Here is a 22,016-nt window from a genome sequence, read left to right as displayed (position 1 = left end):
TTCCCTGAAGGAGCAACTTAGAAACTCTTGGATGCTTCCAAGACCCAAGAGGGTGAAGATGGGTGTGGAGGAAAGGGAGGAAGAAGAGGAGTCCCCCACCAGTGGGATAGATGGATAGATTTCCAGTGACAGAGAGGGATGCAAGATGCAGGGCTTAGATTGGGACATGATGTGTCTGGTGCCTGGTGCACCGGGGAGATGCCCAGCAGGCAGCCCCTGGCTCCGTGGGCTCTGGGGTAGAGCCAACAGAAGATTGAAGATGGAGGAGACTCCCTCCGCAACAATGGCCGCTCTGATTACCTGCCCCCGCCCCCGTCTATCTCTGGGGTGGTGACAATGTTCATCTGTCTCCCGGAGCCTGGCACAGGGCGGATGCTCGGCGAATCTGAGTGCAGGCGGGCCTGCGTGGAAGCAAGGGCGCATCTCCGGAGAGCTCGGGGAGGGTTTGCGTCCTCGGGGGTGTGGCAGGGGCGGTTGCTGAGAATGGAGGAAGGCGTGTTTCTCCATCTTCCCTCCATTGCCCGAGAGCTGAAGGGTGGGACAGCGCTGAGCTGCGGGGAGCCCCGGAGACCAGTCAGCCCGGAGCTCCGCTGGGGCTACCTTCCCTGTTGCGCTCCCGCCAGCCGGCTCTGGTTGCCATAGAGCCGGGAGGCGGTTGCCACGGAGACCGACGTGCGAGGACCAGCCAATCAGTGAGGAGCTGCGGCGTCAGCTCTCCTCTTGGATGGAGGCGTCGGGTTAGGCTGGGGACCCCTGCCCGGGCAGCTGGGGTCCGGGAGTTCGAGCAGGGGTACTACGCCGCCGCCTCCCCCAAAGCGCCCGGCCCCCCAGAACCTCCAACACCCCCCCGGCCCCGCACGCCGAATTCTGGCGACCCTCTGCCTCTTTCCGACCCGGCTAAGGGCTGACGCCTCCGACTGGCCCTGAACCCCTCTCCCGTTAGTGGGGGCGGAGAGGTGATGCTGCGGGAAAGGCGGGGCCGCGGACCGCGGGTGGAGAGTGCAGCCGGGGTGGGGTATGGGGAGGGAAGGAGGCTGTCCCACCCCCTCCGCTCCCGGCGCACCGCAGTGCCTGGCGCGCCCGCGCACGCTCACTCGGGGCGGTGGGCGGGCGGGGCGGCGCTGACGTCATCCACTGACCCCCTTCACCCCCCGGCCGAGGGGCGGTGGCCGCGCAGGCTCCGCGGGACGGACTCACGGACAGACAGGGGACGGAGGGACGGGCGTACGGCCAGGCCATGCCGGGGGAAGCTGCCCGCGCCGAGCTGCTGCTGCCGGAGGCGGGCGGAACAGGGCCCCGCACAGGTGAGGCCGCGGGGCTCTCCCGCCTGCGAGTGTCTCCGCCAACCCCTCCCGTCGTCCCCGTCCCCTCTCCACCCCTCTCTCGGCGTCCCTGTCCCCGTACCATCTCCGTCCCCGTTTCCTCTCCGCTCCTCGCTCTCTCTCCGTCCCTCTCCCTTCTCCATCCCGGCTCCGTCCCCTTCCTTGGTCCCCTGCCCCTCCGGGCACCGGAATCCTAGCCCAGCCCTGTCTCCCACTCAGGACTGCAGGGAAGGGCGGGGTGGAGCAGGGATGTCCTCCAGGAGCCAGAAGCGACTTGAAGGCCTTCGACCGTCCAGGGCTCCGTGCGCTCCCCGCCAGGGCCCCCTGCCGCGCCCCATTGTCTGAGGGGAGCAGGGGGCCTCGAGGCCCCTGCAGCTCTGGACTGGAGGCTGCGGGTTGTCAACTGCACCCCGGCCACTGGGGATGCGCGGGGCATCCGCCCCTCCAGATGCTTGAGAGCCGCCTCAGGGCTGGCGACTGGTCCTGGCTCAGGAGGGAGGAACAGGGCTGGAGCTGGAGCCTGGGGAAGCTGGAGTTGCCGGCTGAGGTCTGGAATGTGGGAGGCCCTGGGGGAGCATGGCCTGGGGAGCAGTAGCCCTGGAGTGCAGGCCCGAATCCTTGGAGAAACTCAGTCAGCAAGTGTGGGAGGGAATCTGCCTGGGCCTGGAAAAACCAGCCAGGGATGGCCACCAGGCAGGAGGTCAGCCATGTGAGGCTCCGGGAGGGCCAAGGGCACCTGACTGTGGGTGAGAAGTCCCCTGGGGATGAAACCAGGGCTGGGTCCAGGGGCCTGGCCTCCCTCTGGGTCCGGTAAAGTGCGGTGGGGCTGGCTCTGCTTGGACTGTTTGGCGACCTTGGATGAGGCACAAAAGCCTTATGACCTCTGGCTTCCCTTCCTCTGCCCCCTTGGCCCAGCTCCACCCTACGGCTGCCCTGGGGCCCTGGAGTCCAGTGCGGTGCAGAGGGGTACCACACCAGGCTCACTGCCAAGAGCCTGGTCTCCAGCACCCAGCCCTGCCTGCCACACCCACCTCCAGGGGTTAGGTATTCATCACACTCCAGTGGACCCAAAGGACCCCCTTCTCAGGACCCCCTGGCCCCAGGAGTGTGGCCCAAGGGCCCAGGTTCTGCCACTGCTGCAGCCGATGGGCAACCTGGGCGGGGGGGATGCCCCTGCGTAAGCTCCCCTCTAATCCTGGCAGACACTCCCCTTTGCAGACTGAAAGCTGAGGCACAGGAGATGTACTTGTGGGAGGTCTTGGGTGAGCATGGTAGAACAGGAATCCTCCAGAGAATGTGGCCGGGGCCTGGGCAGCCCCTGTCCACTGCCGTGGGACGCCCCACAAATGTCTCTGGCAGAGGGGGCCAGCCCTGCCAGCCCTGCGGAGTGGCTGCCATCGTGGAGCCTCAGCTGGACGCTCTCTCAGCCCCCAACGGCTGCATACAGGGCAGGGCAGGGCCGCCTCTGCTCCCCCAGAGGGCCAGCACCACTGCCAGCACGGCCTCTGGCTGAGCTGGGACGTCCTGCCTGAGGACCGCACGCCGTGGCCCCTGCTTCCCCTCGTGCACGTGCCAGCTCGGGGAACAGGGGTGGGGTGGAGCCCAGGGAGTCCCCGACAGCTTGGCCTCGGGTGCGGGCGGCGAGGAAAGGGGAGAGATGAGGCAGAGAAGCAAGAGCCCCACTTCACAGCAGGCGTGAGATCTGGAATATTCCAGAGCTGAGTGGAGCACAGGCCTCCTACTCCCTGGGGGCTCACTGACCTGGGGGGTCATGAGCAGGCCTCTCCTGGCAAGCCCGGCCGAGGCAGCGCAGATTACGGGCAACGAGTCAGCAGGCTAGTGTCCGAGGCGACGGGAGCTGGTCTCATCTTTACCGAGTGTCTCAGAGAAGAGCCAGACCTCAAGCTGCTCACCGTGGTCAGAACTCCTGGAAATCCTCCCCCAGGCACAGCAATTGCCTTTCCCTCTCGTGACCTCTCTTTTCAGCGGACACCCACCCCTGCAGGCCCCCAGCCCTGTGCTCAACTCCCGTCTGAGGGAGGGCCGGCTGCAGGCTGGGAGCTGCTTCTCAGGCAAGATGCCTGCCCTTCTCACGCCCTTCTCTCTCCACAGATCTGTCCTGCGATGCGGCTGCGGCTACCACCCCGAGGGGGGACCAGCTGGAGCACTGTGTCCTGAGCCCTGAGCCCAGTGCCCTGGCTCTCACGTTCCTGCCCAGCAAGCCGGGTGCCCGGCCCCCGCCTGACGGAGCCAGCTGGGATGCAGGGCCGGGACGCGCCCCCTCGGCCTGGGCAGTCCAGGCAGAGGGCGGCCCCAGCCCGGGGCCCCCCGAGGTTCGGCCTGCTGAAGGTCCTCTCCCAGCCTCCCTGGAGCCCCGGATTGTGATGGGCGAGGAGACGTGCCGGGCACCCCCACTGCCCAGGGCAACCCTGCCAGAGCTCAGGGACTGGGAGGGTGGGCACGCCAGCCTGAACCCACCCCCCGAGTTGTGTTCTCAGGGTGACCCTCCTGTGCCTTCCCCTGCCCCAGACTCCGATTCCTACTTCACCCCTCCCTCCACCCCGACCGAGACAGCCTCCACCCTGCTCCCTGGCCCCGGGCCCCACAGGGATGCCCAAGATGCCCAGGCTGAGCTGGGGGACTCGCCGCCAGCCTCGCCCTCAGGCTCCTACATCACGGCGGACGGGGACAGCTGGGCCTCGTCCGCATCCTGCTCCGTGAGCCTGCAGGCCCCGGCTGAAGGGCTGGACGTGCCCTCAGGCTGGGGCTTCTCCCCACCTGGCTCTGTGGCCGATGAGAGGGAGCTGCCCCCTGCCGGGACCCCGGACACCTCGTCCCCAGAGTCCAGCCTCTCGGCAGACAGCAGCTCTTCCTGGGGCCAGGAGGGCCACTTCTTCGAGCTGGACTTCCTGGCCAATGACCCGATGATCCCTGCGTCCCTCCTGCCCTTCCAGGGCAGCCTCATCTTCCAGGTGGAGGCTGTAGAGGTGACGCCGCTGCCCCCCGAGGAAGAGGCGGAGGGGCAGGAAGAGGAGCAGGAGGAGGAGGACGAGCAGGAGGCCCCCCTGCCCCGAGGGGACCTGGCCGGGGAGGGCGAGGACGACAGCACGTTCGCGTCCTCCCTGCAGTCGCTGTCCGACCTGTCCATCACTGAGGGCGTGGACGAGGCCTTCGCCTTCCGAGATGACACCTCGGCCACCTCCTCTGACCCCGACTCGGCCTCCTACGCGGGGGGTGATGATGAGAGACTGTACAGCGGGGAGCCCCACGCACAGCCCGCCACCCTGCTCCAGGACAGCCCTGGTGAGGCCGCCTCCTGGGGCCCAGAGCCCACTCTTGGGGTGTCCGAGGGAGAGGTTGGCCGGGCTGCCAAGAGCCAGGAACCCATCTCCGATATAACCGAGGTGGGCCCCGCTCCAGGCCAGCTGTCCGCTGCTGCTATGGCCCCTCAGGCCCCACAGAAAGCCCCAGGCCTCACTGGGGTGACCCCTCAGGCCTGGGCAGCAGAGGCAGGCTCCACCATGGCACCACCTGTTGCCACAATCACACCTCAGTCCCTGCAGGAGGGACGCGGCGCTGCCTTAGGCTTAGAGCCCCAGACTTCGAAGGCAGAGGCGGGCCTCGACTCTCTGCAGAACCTGAAGGAAGAAACAGGCCAGGGGTTTGCCGCTGCAGGCAGCCCTGAGCCCCAGCCAGAAGAAGTGGACCTGACGGCATCCTTGCCCCTGCAGGATGCAGACCTCCCCTATGGCCAGGGATCTGAGCCCCAGGCCAGCCCTGAGCCCCAGCCAGAAGTGGACCTGACGGCATCCTTGCCCCTGCAGAATGCAGACCTCCCCTATTGCCAGGGATCTGCCCCCCAGGCCAGCCCTGAGCCCCAGCCAGAAGAAGTGGACCTGACGGCATCCTTGCCCCTGCAGGATGCAGACCTCCCCTATGGCCAGGGATCTGCCCCCCAGGCCAGCCCTGAGCCCCAGCCAGAAGAAGTGGACCTGACGGCATCCTTGTCCCTGCAGGATGCAGACCTCCCCTATGGCCAGGGATCTGCCCCCCAGGCCAGCCCTGAGCCCCAGCCGGAAGAAGTGGACCTGACGGCATCCTTGCCCCTGCAGGATGCAGACCTCCCCACTGGCCAGGGATTTGAGCCCCAGGCCAGCCCTGAGCCCCAGCCAGAAGAAGTGGACCTGACGGCATCCTTGCCCCTGCAGGATGCAGACCTCCCCACTGGCCAGGGATTTGAGCCCCAGGCCAGCCCTGAGCCCCAGCCAGAAGAAGTGGACCTGATGGCATCCTTGCCCCTGCAGGATGCAGACCTCCCCTATGGCCAGGGATCTGCCCCCCAGGCCAGCCCTGAGCCCCAGCCAGAAGAAGTGGACCTGACGGCATCCTTGCCCCTGCAGGATGCAGACCTCCCCTATGGCCAGGGATCTGCCCCCCAGGCCAGCCCTGAGCCCCAGCCAGAAGAAGTGGACCTGACGGCATCCTTGCCCCTGCAGGATGCAGACCTCCCCTATGGCCAGGGATCTGCCCCCCAGGCCAGCCCTGAGCCCCAGCCAGAAGAAGTGGACCTGACGGCATCCTTGCCCCTGCAGAATGCAGACCTCCCCTATTGCCAGGGATCTGCCCCCCAGGCCAGCCCTGAGCCCCAGCCAGAAGAAGTGGACCTGACGGCATCCTTGCCCCTGCAGGATGCAGGCCTCCGCTCTGGCCAAGGATCTGCCTCTGAGACCAGCCCTGAGCCCCAGCCGGAAGAAGTGGACCTGATGGCATTCTTGCCCCTGCAGGATGCAGGCCTCTCCTGTGGCCAAGGATCTGCCTCCGAGACCAGCCCTGAGCCCCAGCCGGAAGAATTGGACCTGATGCCATCCTTGCCGCTGCAAGATGCAGGCCTCTCTTTGGTCCAGGGATCTTCTTCCGAGGCCAGCCCTGAGCCCCAGCCAGAAGAAGTGGACCTGATGGCATCCTTGCCCCTGCAGGATGCAGGCCTCTCTTTGGTACAGGGATCTGCCTCCGAGACCAGCCCTGAGCCCCAGTCAGAAGAAGGGGACCTGACGGCATCCCCGCCCCTGCAGGATGCAGGCCTTCCCTCGATCCAGGGATCTGCCTCCGAGGCCAGCCCTGAGCCCCAGTCAGAAGAAGTGGACCTGATGGCATCCCTGTCCCTGCAGGATGCAGGCCTTCCCTCAGTCCAGGGATCTGCCTCCGAGACCAGCCCTGAGCCCCAGCCAGAAGAAGTGGACCTGATGACATCCTTGCCCCTGCAGGATGCAGCCCTTCCCTCAGTCCAGGGATCTGCCTCCGAGACCAGCCCTGAGCCCCAGCTGGAAGAAGTGGACCTGATGGCATCCTTGCCCCTGCAGGATGCAGGCCTCTCCTCTGGCCAAGGATCTGCCTCCGAGGCCAGCCCTGAGCCCCAGACAGAAGAAGTGGACCTGATGGCATCCTTGCCCCTGCAGGATGCAGGCCTCTCCTCTGGCCAAGGATCTGCCTCCAAGGCCAGCCCTGAGCCCCAGACAGAAGAAGTGGACCTGATGGCATCCTTGTCCCTGCAGGATGCAGGCCTCTCCTCTGGCCAAGGATCTGCCTCCGAGGCCAGCCCTGAGCCCCAGTCAGAAGAAGTGGACCTGATGGCATCCTTGCCCCTGCAGGATGCAGGCCTCTCTTTGGTCCAGGGATCTGCCTCCGAGGCCAGCCCTGAGCCCCAGCCAGAAGAAGTGGACCTGATGGCATCCTTGCCCCTGCAGGATGCAGGCCTCTCTTTGGTCCAGGGATCTTCTTCCGAGGCCAGCCCTGAGCCCCAGCCAGAAGAAGTGGACCTGATGGCATCCCCGCCCCTGCAGGATGCAGGCCTCTCTTTGGTCCAGGGATCTGCCTCCGAGACCAGCCCCGAGCCCCAGCCAGAAGAAGTGGACCTGATAGCATCCCAGCCCCTGCAGGATGAAGGCCTACCCTCTGGCCAAGGATCTGCCTCTGAAGCCAGCCCTGAGCCCCAGTTGGAAGAAGTGGACCTGACAGCATTCCTGCCCCTGCAGGATGCAGGCCTCCCCTCGGTCCAGGTATCTGCCTCCGAACCCAGCCCTGAGCCCCAGCCAGAAGAAGTGGACCTGACAGCATTCCAGCCCCTGCAGGATGCAGACCTCCCTTTGGTCCAGAGATCTTCCTCCAAGGCCAGCCCCGAGCCTCAGTCGGAAGAAGTGGACCTGACCGCATCCCCGCCCCTGCAGGATGCAGGCCTTCCCTCAGTCCAGGGATCTGCCTCCGAGGCCAGCCCTGAACCCCAGTCAGAAGTGGACCTGATGGCATCCTTGCCCCTGCAAGATGCAGGCCTTCCCTCGATCCAGGGATCTGCCTCCGAGGCCAGCCCTGAGCGCCAGTCGGAAGAAGTGGACCTGACCGCATCTCCGCCCCTGCAGGATGCAGGCCTTCCCTCAGTCCAGGGATCTGCCTACGAGGCCAGCCCTGAACCCCAGTCAGAAGTGGACCTGATGGCATCCTTGCCCCTGCAGGATGCAGGCCTCCCCTCAGTCCAGGGATCTGCCTCTGAGGCCAGCCCTGAGCCCCAGCCAGAAGAAGTGGCCCTGACAGCACCTCTGCCCCTGCAGGATGCAGGCCTCCCCTCTAGTCAAGGATCTGCCACCAAGGCCAGCCCTCAGGCCTTGCAGGCTGACACAGGCTACACCCTAGGGACAGAGCCCATGGCCACCACAGCCCAACAGAAAGGAGGCAAGACTTTGGAACTGAGGCCAGCGCCTGAGAAAAGGGACCCAGACCACACTGGAGGCTCAGACTCTCTGGTCTTGGATCAGATCCATCTGGGTGTCCTGGAGCCAGCTGCAGATGCTCGGATACCCTTGGACGGAGATGCAGGCCCTTCCAAGCCTGCCACGGACGCCCCAGACGCACCTGAGCCTGCCACGGACGCCCCAGACGCACCTGAGCCTGCCACGGAGGCCCCAGACATACCTGTGCCTGCCACGGATGCCCCAGACGCACCTGAGCCTGCCACGGACGCCCCAGACGCACCTGAGCCTGCCACGGAGGCCCCAGACGCACCTGAGCCTGCCACGGACGCCCCAGACGTACCTGTGCCTGCCACGGAGGCCCCAGACATACCTGTGCCTGCCACGGAGGCCCCAGACGCACCTGAGCCTGCCACGGAGGCCCCAGGTCCCCCAGAGCCTGACTCCAGTGGGGAGGAAGTAGCCAAGGGCCTTCTGGCACCTGAGCGGAGAGCCTGTCCTGATGCCCGTGTGCATGGGGGTGACGGAGCTGAGCCCAGCTCGCCCCTAAAGGAGGCCCTGGGAGCTGAGAACCAGGGGCGTGGAGTTCTAAAGGCAGTCGTCGGCAGCCCAGAGGCATGTCCTGCTGCCAGCCTGGAGGTTGGCCAGGTGGGGCCCCCAAGCCCAGTGGAGGAGGGAAGGGCCACCCTGGGGCCCAGGCTTCCCGTGGCTGTGGCCTCAGAGGCTGGGCTGGGCTCCTGCCCGGAGTCTCCATCAAGGGCTGTACCCAGGCGGGGAGGGAGCTGCCCCAAAGATCCTGCCCCGGCATTTCCGCTGCCCTCAAGGCAGCCAGAGCCCGTGCGGGGCCCGCACAGCGGAGAGCAGGCCCCGGCAGCACTGGGAGTCCTCGGCGCCTCCCCGCCGCAGCCGCCACAAAGCCCCACGGGGGGCCTGCCCAGTGCACCCCAAGACGGCATCCAGGGCGCTGAGTCCCCTGCTCCTGGTGCCCTCATGCAGACAGTCCCGCCCCCCGCGGCACCCCCTGCCCCCTGCCCTTGCCAGGTCCCCGGGGAAGACTTGGGGGAGGGCGAGGAGCCCCTGGGCTCCCTGGGACTCCCACCACCACGGGCAAGAGCCCAGCGGGCGGTGGCTGCCTTCTCAGGGACCAAGAACCCCCCCGGGGCCGGGCAGGTCAGCCTCCCGCCCCACTCCCCCCTCCTCAGCCCCAAGGCGGCCCCCAAGGGGGCTACCCATGCCAAAGACCTGGCCTCGAGGATCTCGCCCCCCTGCCAAGTGCCTCCTGGCTCCGGGCTCCGGAGCCCAGCCGGACCTCGAGGGCTCCCAGCCGCCGAGCAGGATGACCAGGACAGTTTGGAAGAAGGTGAGGGGGATCCAGGCTGGAGCGGTGTCCTGAGCCGGGGGCTGCAAGGGGCAGGGACGCCACCCCCCGGCGCAGAGCCAGAGCTGCTCGCCCCAGGCCCCCGTCCACAGGGCGGAGGCCATCCTCACACCTCCCCTGTCCTCAGACTCACCCCAGGCTCCGGGCTCCGGCCAGCACTCGGACAGCCACGGGGAGTCGTCGGCCGAGCTGGAGGAGCAAGACCCCTCGGGACCGCAGACCACGCCGTGCCCAGCCCAGGTGCCCAGCCGCGGGGGGACGCGCACCCCTGGGAGGGCGCCACGCCCCACCCTCGGGTGCTCAGACCCCTCTGCTCCTCAGGCCCCGGCAGGCGGCGGGAGCGAGGAGACCGTCACCAAAGTCAAGCAGAGCCGCAGTGAGAAGAAGGCCCGGAAGGTGGGCTGGGGCCCTGCTGGGACCCTGCTCCCCCGCGAGGGAGCGGGCTGGCCAGCACCGCAAGCACCCAGGACGGGCTGGCTGCGTACGGGCCCCTCCCAGCCCATGGCCGACGAGGTCCACTGGCAGGGGCCGCCGGGTAGAGGCAGTAACAACGGGGCACCTCGTGCAAGTAACCGGGCCTGCGCTGTCAGCGGACGTGGCCTCTCAGCCCGAGTCCGACGCCCTCTTGTACACACGGGGGCACCTGGGAGGGTCCACAGCGGGTCCCCGGGAGTCGGTGGCAGAGCCCCTGTGACCCCGGCGGTGTGCCGCCTCCCCCCGGGCCTGCTCCTCCCCGTCCCACGGCCCCCACCGGGGACCTTTGGGGCTGAGGCCCAGGCCTGAGACCGCTGTGCCCCCAGGCGATGTCCAAGCTGGGCTTACGACAGATCCAGGGCGTCACCAGGATCACCATCCAGAAGTCCAGGAACATCCTCTTCGTCATCGCCAAGCCTGACGTCTTTAAGAGTCCGGCCTCGGACACCTACGTGGTCTTCGGCGAGGCCAAGGTCCAACCGGCCGGCCGTGGGCGCGGGGTGGAGGATAGGGGCCGGGGGCCGGGGGCGTGGGCTCGGCTGACGGCCGTGCTCTGTGCTGCAGATCGAGGACCTGTCCCAGCAGGTGCACAGAGCTGCGGCTGAGAAGTTCAAGGTGCCCTCGGAGCCCTCCGCCCTGGTCCCCGAGTCAGCGCCTGGGCCGAGGGTGAGGCCAGAGTGCAAGGAGGAGGAAGAGGAGGAGGAGGACGAGGAGGTGAGGCCCAGGGGCACAGGGCCCAGCCCCGCGAAGGGGGGCAGCTTCGCCTGGGGGCCCCTTCCCGGCGGAGGGGACCGCTACAGCAGCACCTCCCTGCTTGCCCCGCTCCAGGTGGACGAGACAGGGCTGGAGCTTCGGGACATTGAGCTGGTGATGGCGCAGGCCAACGTGTCAAGGGCCAAGGCCGTGCGGGCCCTGAGGGACAACCAGAGCGATATCGTCAACGCCATCATGGTGAGTGGCCGGCCCCCTCGCAGGCGCCTTGCTGCCGTCTCCGCTGTGTCCTCACACAACGTGACCCCCTCTTTGTGCGCTTCCTGCAGGAGCTGACAATGTAGCTGCTGACCAGAGACCTGGCTCCACCCCTGCCCCCCAGCTCTGCTGCTCAATAAACCGGTGTCCCCTCATCGCCTCTCTGCTCCTCCAAAGGCTCCCCCAGCGCAGGCTCTGGCGAAACGGATTGGAGGAAGCGTGAAGAGGCTTCCGGAAGCCACGCAGGCCCCAAGGAGGGTGGCGGTCCTTCCCCCAAGTCCCAGAGGGTGGCGGTCCCTCCCCCGTGTCCCAGGGCACCCAACTTGCCCATAGATTGCGGGCAGTCCAGTCACCTGGCTGCGGCCCCACGTATGGGCCTGGGGACTGCAGTTTCCGGAAGGAACTCCCCAGACGCAGGGGCTCAGAAGTTTCTGCAGGGGCCCTGAGCCGCAGCAGCTGCAGGAAGGCAGCGTCTGCTCAGGGACTCACCAGTCCATGCCCCAAAGTTCCTGGCCCCTCACCACGGCCCAGCTCTAGGAGTCACCGTCCTCCCCGTGTCCTCTCCTCTCTCCTGCAAAGGCCAGGGATCCGCAGGGTGGGAGCCACGCCCCAGGACAGAAGAGGGAGACCACACAGCGGGAGGCCACGTGTGGGTGGAGCCCCCGGAGTGGAGGAGCAGTTCCTGACCGGCCACAGAACGTTCCTGGGACACCAGGTCCCCTCTGTGCTCAAGCCCAGGGTGGGCTGTGGAGGCGCCGGCCCCTGGACTAGGTGGCTATCTTTAGCTGTTCCAGATGCTTCCAGGGCAGGTTGATTTGCACACACGCCTAGAGACAACACCTACCAACGGTCTCCCTTATCTTTGCCCAACCCAGGCCCACAACCAGCTCCAGGACAGCCGGGGCCAGAGCCAAGTGTGAGACCCTTCCTCCCATCCTGCCCCACCCCTCAGCAGGGGGGGAGCCTAGGGGCTGCAGCCCCCTGCCTGGTTCCCACACGGCCTCACCGAGAGCCCACGGCCCTGCCCTCCCTCCTGGGGGCTCAAGTACCCACCCTGCTGAGCCTGGTGCTTCCCACACACGTGGTCAGGGGCCTCGCAGCAACGCGCAGGCGTCTTGCGGGCGAGGAAGCAATCCTGGAGCTGGGCCCTCCCGCGCCCACACAGCAGTGCCCAGGCCCCAGCCTGCAACCCGACGGCCCTGCCCTGGGGTCACCACCACTGCCTCCCCATGTCCTAAGGGGGACCGAGGCAAACGGCCTTGAAGGGGTGGGCACAGTGCCCCCCCACCGGCCTTCCTGACGACCGGGGACCCTGGGCTCCAAGACGACGCACTCTCAGGGTGGGGACGGCACTTCTGGTGAAGGGGTGGTGTGCAGGTCTGCTGTGGAGACCACCCTGACACTGGATGAGAGCCGGGGACTGGGGCCTGGGTGAGGGGGGAGGACAGCCAGCGCCCCCCAGACAGCCCAGTGCCCAGGTCCCGCCAGCGGGGCCTGATGTTCACGTCCACGTGTGCTTAGGACACCTGCTCTCTGCCCTGTGTCCACAACCCCAAATCAGGCCCTCCCCTTAGGCAGCGGGCATGAGTGCCCAGCCCACTGTGCCCAGCCTGGGCGTGCGGGTCTCAGACAGAGGCCAGAGCGCACACCCCGGCTCCTACCCCACTGGAGCAGGAACACGCTAGCAGAGATAAATTATTCACATTGCAGTAAACTTCTTTTAAGGTCTCTGAGAGTTTCAATAGAAACGTCATGTGCAAAATGACAGCTGTCCGGGGTCTGGCTGACAGGACCCCCTCCCGAGGCAGGGTGGCATGCAGGGGGGCGCAGCGCGGCCTTCCGCCCCAGCACCAGGGTGCCTCCTTCACAGTAGAGCCACCTGCGCCCGGGGCCCCGCACGGGGAGGGCGGCTGGCAGGGGTCCCGGCGCCATCAGGCCGAGTCCTGGTCCATGCTGCAGCCCAGCGCCTCGATGTCGTTGCTGATGTCCGAGATCATGCGGTCCCACTCGTCCCCCTCCGAGGGCGCGGACTGGTCGTCAGAGCTGCCCGCGGCCCTGTTCCCGTTGGAGGTGGAGGTGGAGGTGGAGCTCATGGCCCGTCGGTACCTGCCGAAGCTGTCGGTGATGATGCCGCGGCCGTCCTTCACCCCGATGGTCTCCAGGAAGTTCTCGAAGTGCTGGCTGTCCTTCTCAGGGATGAAGGGCCGCAGACCTGCACACACACGGCACACCTGACCCTGCGGCTCCCGCACAAAGCCCACGGCCTGGGGGGACCACCCCACCACTCGCCCGCGTCTGGCCCGACCCTGGCAGGTGCCGTGGGCCCTGGCCCGGCCCTGCCTCTGCAGCGGGGCAGGCGTGGGCCGGGAGCCACACCCTCACGTCACTCCCCTGAGTCCTCACAGAAGCCCCACTGCACAGGTTTCCAGATGGAGGAGAGGAGGGGAGAGGAGAGGAGAGGGAGGAGGGGAGGCTGACGCAGAGCTCCGAGCACTGGCCCCGCCGCCCAGCCGTGCTCCCAGCGCCTGGGTGACCACCCACTTCCTGGAAAGACACCCCCTCCTATGCGAGAACAATACAAACAGGGGCCGTGGAGCCCAGCCCTGGCTGGCGACTGACTCCAGGGGGCAGTGGGGTCAGCAAGAGCTCGGACTGGACGCAGCAGGTCCGCCTCCAGCCCTTCACCCCCCGTGAGCAGCGCGCCCTCATCGGACCATTGGGGGCAGAGCCAGGACCCAGGAGCCTCCACCAGCCACCGTCAACCAGCCGTGTTCTCCGGGGTCAGCGTGGGGAAAGCAGAGGCGCTACCGGCCTCGCGCGCGTGCGCAGCCATCCAGGGCCCTGTCCGCGGCAGGCCCTGAGCACCCGCCCGCCGCGCTAAGCTCTCGGGGCCTCGGCTAAGGCCGTTCTTCACTGGGAATGGCGTCTTCACTCCTCCACCCAGCAAGCTCCCGCCCACCCTCGCAAACCTGCTCAAGCGCCACCTCCCTTGAAGAGCCTCCCCCGGCCCTCTCCAGGCAGCGCAGCGCCCACCTCCCCCTCAGCCTGGCTCCTGTGCGGCCCCTCCCGCTTCCCCGGGGGCAGGTCCCCGCCCGTCACTGGGACGAGCCCTCCCAGCCGCATCACTCAGGCCTCGCTGGCTGGCCCCATTCCTCACGGCGCCCCCGTCCGTCGAGCGCTCACCGAGCAGCAGGAACTTGCGGCTGTCCCCGTAGAGCTGCCGCAGGTTGATGCAGAACTCGTGCACCGAGGCTCCATCGCGGTACTCGTGCAGCAGCGCCGCGAACTGCTGGATCTCCTGCGATGACAGCTTGGTGCGCAGCTGCCGAGAGAGCCGGGCCCGGGGCGGGGTGGTGACCGGCGCTGCCGCCCCCCCTGCCCACACCCCACGCGACCCCAGAGGACCTGCAGCTCCACTGCTCCGGCCGGCAGGAGAGAGAGGCGCCCGCACCATCCGCCCTAACCTGCAGCCGCGGCTGGCCAGGCTGACCGCAAGCGGGCGGAGGGCGCGTCTGCACACCACTGCCGGGGGCAGCGACCAGCACCCTGGAGCCCAGAGTGATGCTCAGCCAGTTGACCAAGTTTCTAATGAGAACATCACGTGAAGTCGGGGGATGGGGGGAAAAGAATCTGCTGAGCGATGACAAGGCCCATCTGGCCCTTCCAGGAGTGACCCGGTCCTCTGCTACCGTCCACCACCAGAGACCCAGGGACAGGCCTGTGGTCCAGCGCCCGAGGCCAGAGCAGCCCACATGCTCAGGCCTTGGCCAACTCACGCCCTCCCCAAAGACTAACCTGGAGAGAAAGGCAGTGAGGCCCAGTTGCAAGCAAGGCGCCCACGCTCAACCCCAGCCCCACCCACAGAGAAGCACGCCTTCATCCTCCCCCCCACCCTGCCCCACCCCTGCAGGGAGATTCTAACCCCAAGGCCCGCCGGCCCCAGCACAGGCCTGCTAGAGCACGTGGGCCCTCTGGGGCCGGGGTCTCCTGACGGCGGCGGGCGGCGTACCGTGAGCATGTAGTCCTGCAGCAGCTCGGCGGCCGTGGCGCTCAGCTCGCTCTCACTGACGGTCTTGGCGTGGGGCGCCGTCTGCATGCAGAAGGACAAGGGCGACACGCCGCCTGCATGCGCACACTCGGGGAAGGAGCTGCAAGGACGCGAGCCGAGCCGTGGGTGGGCGGCCCCCCAGCCCTGCCCCGTGCCTGCACCCTCGACCCCCACGGGGGCCCAGTTACGGCCAGGGTCTGAGAGGAGGAGGGGGCCTGTCATGGAGGGAGGGGCTCGGGGCCGGACAGAGAAAGACACGTGCAGGGAAGGACCCAGAAGGGGCCCTCAGCCTAGCAGGGTCTCAGTGGAGCGATGATGTCACTGGTGTGACCCTGGGGAGCCCACTCACTGGAAGGCTCCTGAAGGGGGCGGGGGGGGGGAGGGATACCGACGAGGAGGGTGGAGCCAGGCAGCCATGCTGGCACCACCAGGGCGGGGTACTCACAAAGTGCTGGCTTCCGCCTCATAGGACTCCTTCATGTCCACCTTTGTGGAAGAGTCGTCTGTGCAGAAAGTGCAGAACACAGAAGCTTCTGGTTACGTGAGGGAGGGGGCACTGAGTCCAGTGTCCAAGCTCTAAGCAGGAGACGCAGAGCCCTGGCGGTGGGGAGCCTGCAGGCCTTCGTGGGCAGAGCCGGCCAGGCCCCTGGGCTGCACCCACGCCTGCTCCTCCTGGGGGTCTTGTGAGATGCACCATCTGCTGCAGGGCTGGGCAGGAGGCAGGACAATGCTCTGGTTCTCGGAGGATGTGCCATGTGGCGGGGCTGGAGAGGGCTTCCCAATGGCCAGGACAAGAGAAGCACCACTGGTAGATGTGGGCACCACGTCCGGCAGCGTCCTAGGGGCTGTGCTACTTTGTCTTCTCTGATCCCAGCAGGTATCACCACTGCTCCAACTTTTAGATGAGGAACTGAATCAGAGAGGTTATGCAACTTGCCCCATGCCACACAGCTGGTGAGGGCAGAAGCCACGATCAGAGCCGGCAGGTCTGAGCCCCAGCCTGGACCCAGCCAGGCTCCATACGTGGACGGCTGCTCCCCGAGGACAGACACGGGGCCTCAGGGTGCCTGAGACCCTCAGACCAGCAAAGGGCCTGGTACACAGCAGCTACTTGGGCAACACCAAAGAGATGACCTAAGGTCCGTGTGACACAGACGAGGAGGAACGCCGAGGCACCATCACATGCAGCAAGCGAAGCTTTAAGAGAAAAGGGATCAGAAAACGTGGGAGTGGGGAGGGGACAGGGAGAGAAAAGGGACGTTTCTGGCAGTGGGAGGGAAGTGTGCAGTGAGCACAATAATGGCCCCAAGATGCCCCCGTCCAAACCCCAGGTGCACGTGCCAGGTGACGTGGCGACGGGGCTGGAGGTTGCTGGGCAGCTGACCCTGAGACAGGAAGACGCCCTGGGCTATCTGAGGGGGCTTGACGTGTGCCCCGGGCCCTTCGGTGTGGAGGGGGAGGGGCCGGACGGAGCTGCGACAACAGGAGGTCAGAGATGCCACCATGGCTGTGACCGTGGAGGGAGGAAGGCCGCGGGAAGCTGGAAGAGGCAGGAAACAGCTTCTCCCCGGAGTCTCAGGAGGAAGGCCGCCGGCCCGCACCCTGATTTGAGCCAGTGAGACCCACGGTGGGCTCGAACCTACAGAACCATGAGAGACTAAGTCTGTGTGGCTCAAGCTGCTCAGTCGGGGTGACCTGTCACAGCAGCAGGAGAGAACTGACCCGGCAAGGAAGGCCCCGAGGCAGAAACCAGCAGAGGACGCGCGTGTCCGAGAGTGTGCGTGCACGGGGAGTGTGTATGCTGTGAGCGTCTAGTGTGCACGCTCGTGTGCGTCAAGTGTCTGTGAGGACGTGAGCGTGTGTGCTGTGTGGAGTGTGTGCACGCGTGTGACGTGATGTACGTACGTGTGCCGCGCGTGTGATGTATGTGGTGGGGGCATGTGCACACGTGGTGTGAGTGCGGGTGTGCCTGGGCCCCAGAGGGAGACCTGAGGGCTGGGGGACAAAGGACACCCACGCAGAGAGGAGGCCGGCAGGAAGGAAGCCCACGCGGGTAGGCTGAACATCCTGTGTTTACCTCGTGAAAACTCATTTAACGGTATAATTGCGATCTGTGTACTTTTTAGTAAAAAAGCTTATTAAAAAAAAAAACCACTACTGGAAATTTCAATGCACAAGGGCCAAAGCAATCACACTAAAGCTGAACGTTTAAATATAGCTCAGTAAACCACCTGCTACCCACTGGGGAAGCCGCGGGCCTCTGGGCCTCAACCTCCCCACCTGCCCGTGAGGACAGACTGCCGGCCTCGCCGGGCTGTCTCTGCGGTGCTGTGGCAGCTCCAGCATGAACAGCGAGACCAGGAGGAGGTGAGAGAGCCGGCCCTTCCTCAGAAAGCCCCCTCAGCTCCGTCAGCACGCACAGGGTCCTGCGCTGGTCGTGGAGACGCGTGAGCCGCCGGGGGCGCGTGCAGGGCCGGACTCTCCACGGAAAGACCAGAGGCTGCCTGCCACGGAGGCTACCGCTGCGCTGTCTCCGATACCTTTCTTTCTGTCCACCTGACTGACGGAAGCCACGGGTCCTCAGTATACTAAGCATTTGAAAAGTGGATGCCGCTGGTGTTTAGAAGATTGAGCTCAAGTGGGCTACCACGCAAAGGAAGCATCTCGTGCGTGCTCACAGATTCCGGAAAACGCTCCCCAGATGCCCACACGGAGGAAGTGGCTCTGAGCGCTGGGCCGGCTGCACCGCCTTCGGGCCCCTTGCTCTTCCTGCCACTGCCCCCCACCCCGCCCCGGGCAGGCCTCGTCTTGGAAGGGGCCCCATACCCACTCTCGGCCCCAGCGCTGGGAGCCCCGCCCGGCCCTGGGTTCTAAGTTTGGTAAAGTGACTTTGGCCAGGCGTGGTTCCAGAAAAAGTGTTTCCGGCCCCCCAAAGTGACGCAGGAAGCCACCAGGTGGCCTAAAGCAGGGAGTGGGGGGAACGTGTGTGCCTGACTAAACTTGCAGATTCATGTGAACAGTGAAGTCTGGGAACACAGGGCGTCGGCTCAAACCCCCCGGGACGCTGGCCACAGGGTCACCGCACAACAAGGCTGCCCAGGTGTTGTCCTGGGAAGAGCCCGCGGCAGAGTGAGCCCTGGTGGGAAGGGGCGGCGGGGCCCTCTTGCGCACGTACCACTGTGAAGGGACAGGTGGTGGGTGGGTGTCGAGGCCCCGTCAAATATGGCTCTGTCCAGGAAGTCGATGGTGGACTCCGTGTACACGATCTGGAAGACCTGGCCGAGCAGGGAGCACAGCTCTTCTGCGGCGACCTGCCAATGGAGGACAATGCGGAGCCTTCCTGGGCAGCTTCCGGACATCCGACACCTCAGATGCAGAATGAACACCTGCCCCAAGGGCCTGACGCCTCCCACTGCCCAACGGGGCCGCAAGGACACCAGCCCACACCCAGGAAGCAGGCTGGACCCGCGAGAGCGTCAGCTGCCGGCCCTCCTCCTCCACCGCCCTTCCAGCCAGCGCCGTCTCCCCACTCCTGTCCCAGCCACGGGAAAGGGGCAGGGAGGGAACAGCACCCGTGCCAGGTCACACGGACGGCACTCCTGACACCGCGCAACTGTTTCACATGTGTGCCGTTAACGCAGGGTCCCATCTGGGGCGGCTCTGCCCCTGGGACACGGGGCAGTGTCTGCAGGAGCCTCCAGTGGGGACAGGCCAGTGAGGCGGCCCCATGAGGAAGAACTTCCCAGCGGGAGGGTGGGCGGGGCTGGGGAGAAGGGATGCACATCAGAGGCTACCTAAGGCGGGGCGGCCCTGCTTTGGTCTCACAGATGTGAAAGCTTAACAGAAGGGTATCAAGGGGCTCCCCGAGGCTGGTGGCTCTTGGGTGGCCGAGGTGGGGCCCCAAGCCCCAGCTCCCCACTCCCAAGCATCTTCCCCAAGGGCACAGCTCGGGGTACAGACCATGGCCCCTGTCAGTGTGGGGAAGGGAGGGGTGAGGCCCACCAAGAGAAGAACAAACCAGCGGACTGGGAGCCAGTGGGACCTGGGGTGGGACCTGGGTCAGGTGCTATGCGGGGCTGGATCAGGATATAGGCGGGGCTGGCTCTGCTGTGGGTGGAGCCTGGGCAAGCTGTAGGTGGGGCTGGGTCAGGACATGGGGGGGGATGGGCAGGCCATGGGCAGGGCCTGGGTACCAGCTGCCAACCCTGCTCACCTTGCTCTCCGCGGCCAGGATCACCAGGCAGCATGCCTCCACAGGCCCCACTCCGCTCTCCGACAGGGAGCCTGCGGTGAGGCCTCTGGAACTTTCTGCACACAAACTCTGGCTGGGGGAGATGCCGGGGTCCTGGGCTGGGAAGTCAACACCGTGGCAGGTTAGGGCAGGTGTGGGAGCTCAACAGCAGGCTCTGGGCGGCCCCTACCTGACTCAGGTGGGAACAGGCCGAGCCAGGCGCACCCCCCTCGTCACCTTCCCTTCACAAGAGCACCCTCCCATCCTCACTCCCCTGCCACTGCCCACTCAGAGCCGTCACCTTACATGACCCTCCAGCATCTTTGCCAAAGACAGTGCGAGTATCTTAGGCTGAGATATGGAACTGCTAATATTCAGCTGCTTTTGATCGACACAAAAGCAAGCATTCACAGGGTTCTAGTGACAAGGTTAATACACAGTCCTGACAAGAGATGGGGAAACGAGGCACAGCGGGCAGAGCGCCAGGCCCGAGGGTGCGTGAGGGGCAGAAGCCAGGTAGGGATCTAGACGTGCGAGCCCCCGCCTGTGTTCCTAACACTACACACCGCCTCCTCACACGTAAGGTCTTGTGGGACGCGAGGGGGGATTCCTGAAGTGGGAAGGGGGGCCTGGGGCCCAGGGAAGCTTCTTCAGGAACAGGGCTCCAGGCCTGTCTGAGCGGATGCTCGGACACACCAGGGAGCAGGAAGTGGAGGTGAAGGTTGCGCGCCCCTGATGCCGGGGTAGCTCAGCGCAAGCCCACCCAGGAGGGAGACCACCCGAAGCTCAGACACGGCTGAGAGACGGGAGCCCAGGCAGGAACAGCCATGCTGGGGGCGGACGGGCCTGCAAAGACCGGGGCTCTGAAGGGCAGGGCTGGCCGCACCCTGTGCGGAGGCTGAGCCCCGTGAATCCCAGGGTTAGACCCCGGACTGCACCGTCCCACAGACCCACGGGCCACAGGTGCTGAGCGGCACCCGAAGTGGAAACTACCCACAAGGTCTCAGTTAGGACAAAGAAGACTGCGTGAGCGCTCACTAGCGACTGCTACCCTGACCTCGCTGACGTGACGTCTGGACATAAAGACATAAATGAAATACATTAGTAACGTTGATTTCACTTGTTCCGTTTTACTTTTTTAGAACATTTTTAGTAGCTTTGTGGCTCGCACCCATGGCTGCTCCCCAGGAAGCAGGCATGTGGCTCCAACGCCACGCAAAGCAAGCCCACTTCCAGTCCCCCAGCTGCACCCATCCACAGTCCTACAGGCCGTCCCCACAGGTCCCGGTTCAGATCCACTGTCCACTCTCCTACATCCGCAGAAACATCCTTTAACGAGATGTCTCCATGCCCTCCGAGCTCTGCCTGCCACACGGAACCTCCTGCAGCCAGACCTGACCCCTACCCCGGCCCCATGTTGTCCCAAATGCCAGCATAGCCCGGGTTGAAGGAGGCACACAGACAGCCTGCGGGTAGCAGGCACTTAGTAAGTGTTAGCTACCACTGCCGGCACCTGTGCTGAGGACGGCCGCGTGCATCACCTGACACACAGCGTGCCTGATGGCACAGGGGCCTCTGAGGGACCAGGAGGCCCCTGGTCCGGAGGCTTCCCTTCAGGGCCATCCGCTAGAATGAGGAGGCCGCTCCAGGACACGGAATTCATTCTCTTTCTTTTAACTTGAAAGCTCTCAAAGCCCTGGGTCCTGGTTTTCATCTTTTGGAAAGTTTCTCCTACAGAGCTCATTCTCTTAGAAATAACTCGGTTACCTGTTTTCCTAGTAATCTGCTCCATGGTTAACACTGAGAAATGTCCTGGACACAAGAAACCCAGGGGCCAGCTCCCCTCCTACCGGCCCAAACGCCAGCAGGCCCGCAGCCAGAGTGCTCTCCTCATTGCTCGGTCCCTAGGGAGGCCCCCGGCCTCGGGCCTCCTGCGGGGACAGTCCCCTGGCAGGGCACGGCAGCTACCACGGCGCTGGGCAGCACTGATGGAAGCAGTTACACAGCCAGTTCCTCAACCAGCCGGCCACCACCCACCCACCAGGTGACCATCTGCTCCCAGGTAGGCCACCAGCAGCAGTGGAAGTAAACAGAATCCTCCTGACAGGTTTACTGTGGAGATTAAACGAGATCATTCATGTCACACACTTTCTACTAGTCTGAGCCACCTTCAATTGTCATTTTTCTAGATTAAAATGCAGCTTCATGTTGTTCAACCGAAAATAATGCCTGTCATTAAACGGTAGCTGCTCACTGAACACAATACGGGGAAATGAGGAACCAGCAGAGCACAGAGGGGACCTCGCTCCAAAGTGCAGCACGACAGAGCAGGGGTGTGTGTGAGTGTGCATGTGAACTAGTGAGTATGAATGAGAGTGTGTGAGTGTGTGGGACCCGTGTGAGCGCATGTGAGTGCAAGGATGTACATGGGTGTTACAAGCACGTGTGGGGAGTGTGTGTGCGTGCGTGCGTGCTGTGTGTGACGCTGCGGAGGGGACACTAAGCCACAGCCACACAGAGGAGAGGGGCTGTAGTAATCCCGGCAGCCACCTGCACAAACCGCTCCAGTTACCTGTGCACACGGGCCCTTGCACGGGAACCTCCTTGAAGCTCGAGGAGTCAGTAATGGGAAAGCTCACCAGGGCCCTGGCTCTTAAAAAGCCCTCGGATCCCCGTGAACTAACGACCTCAAGCAGAAATACGACTCTGCACTGCCGGAAGCACAGAGTGCGACCCAGGCCGGTCCAGCGGGCCACCCTCACGCCCCGCCACCGGCCCTTTGGGGCCCAACCCAGCCGCCGCCAGTGCCTAAAGGAGCCCAGGACGGTGTCCGTGCCGCAGCGACAACCTGAGA

General features: G+C 65.4%; 2 protein-coding genes across 7 annotated transcripts in view; one reads left to right on the top strand and one right to left on the bottom strand.

The window, feature by feature from the left end:
* The first annotated feature begins 1,202 nt into the window (after positions 1-1,202).
* NACAD (NAC alpha domain containing) lies at positions 1,203-10,990 on the top strand. Its single transcript, XM_059934283.1, has 8 exons — positions 1,203-1,304; positions 3,435-6,113; positions 6,402-9,422; positions 9,568-9,680; positions 9,762-9,836; positions 10,241-10,387; positions 10,479-10,628; positions 10,743-10,990. Exons 1-8 carry the CDS (start codon positions 1,238-1,240, stop codon positions 10,959-10,961), a joined length of 6,471 nt encoding a protein of 2,156 aa, XP_059790266.1. The 5' UTR covers positions 1,203-1,237; the 3' UTR covers positions 10,962-10,990.
* Positions 10,991-12,598: 1,608 nt separating this feature from the next.
* CCM2 (CCM2 scaffold protein) overlaps positions 12,599-22,016 on the bottom strand; it is a 61,209-nt gene continuing 51,791 nt past the window's right edge. For all 6 annotated transcript variants that reach the window (XM_059934278.1, XM_059934277.1, XM_059934281.1 and 3 more), the window contains 6 exons: positions 19,145-19,281; positions 18,107-18,242; positions 15,377-15,434; positions 14,893-15,031; positions 14,067-14,205; positions 12,599-13,095 (listed from right to left, as the gene is read on the bottom strand). In XM_059934278.1, the coding sequence (XP_059790261.1) occupies positions 12,815-13,095; positions 14,067-14,205; positions 14,893-15,031; positions 15,377-15,434; positions 18,107-18,242; positions 19,145-19,281 (890 nt within the window). In that variant the 3' untranslated portion in view covers positions 12,599-12,814. The remainder of the gene's footprint in view (positions 13,096-14,066; positions 14,206-14,892; positions 15,032-15,376; positions 15,435-18,106; positions 18,243-19,144; positions 19,282-22,016) is intronic.

Source organism: Balaenoptera ricei, chromosome 9 (assembly GCF_028023285.1).
Source record: "Balaenoptera ricei isolate mBalRic1 chromosome 9, mBalRic1.hap2, whole genome shotgun sequence".
In the NCBI taxonomy this organism is placed as follows: Eukaryota; Metazoa; Chordata; class Mammalia; order Artiodactyla; family Balaenopteridae; genus Balaenoptera; species Balaenoptera ricei.
This window is presented reverse-complemented; position numbering and strand designations above follow the sequence as displayed.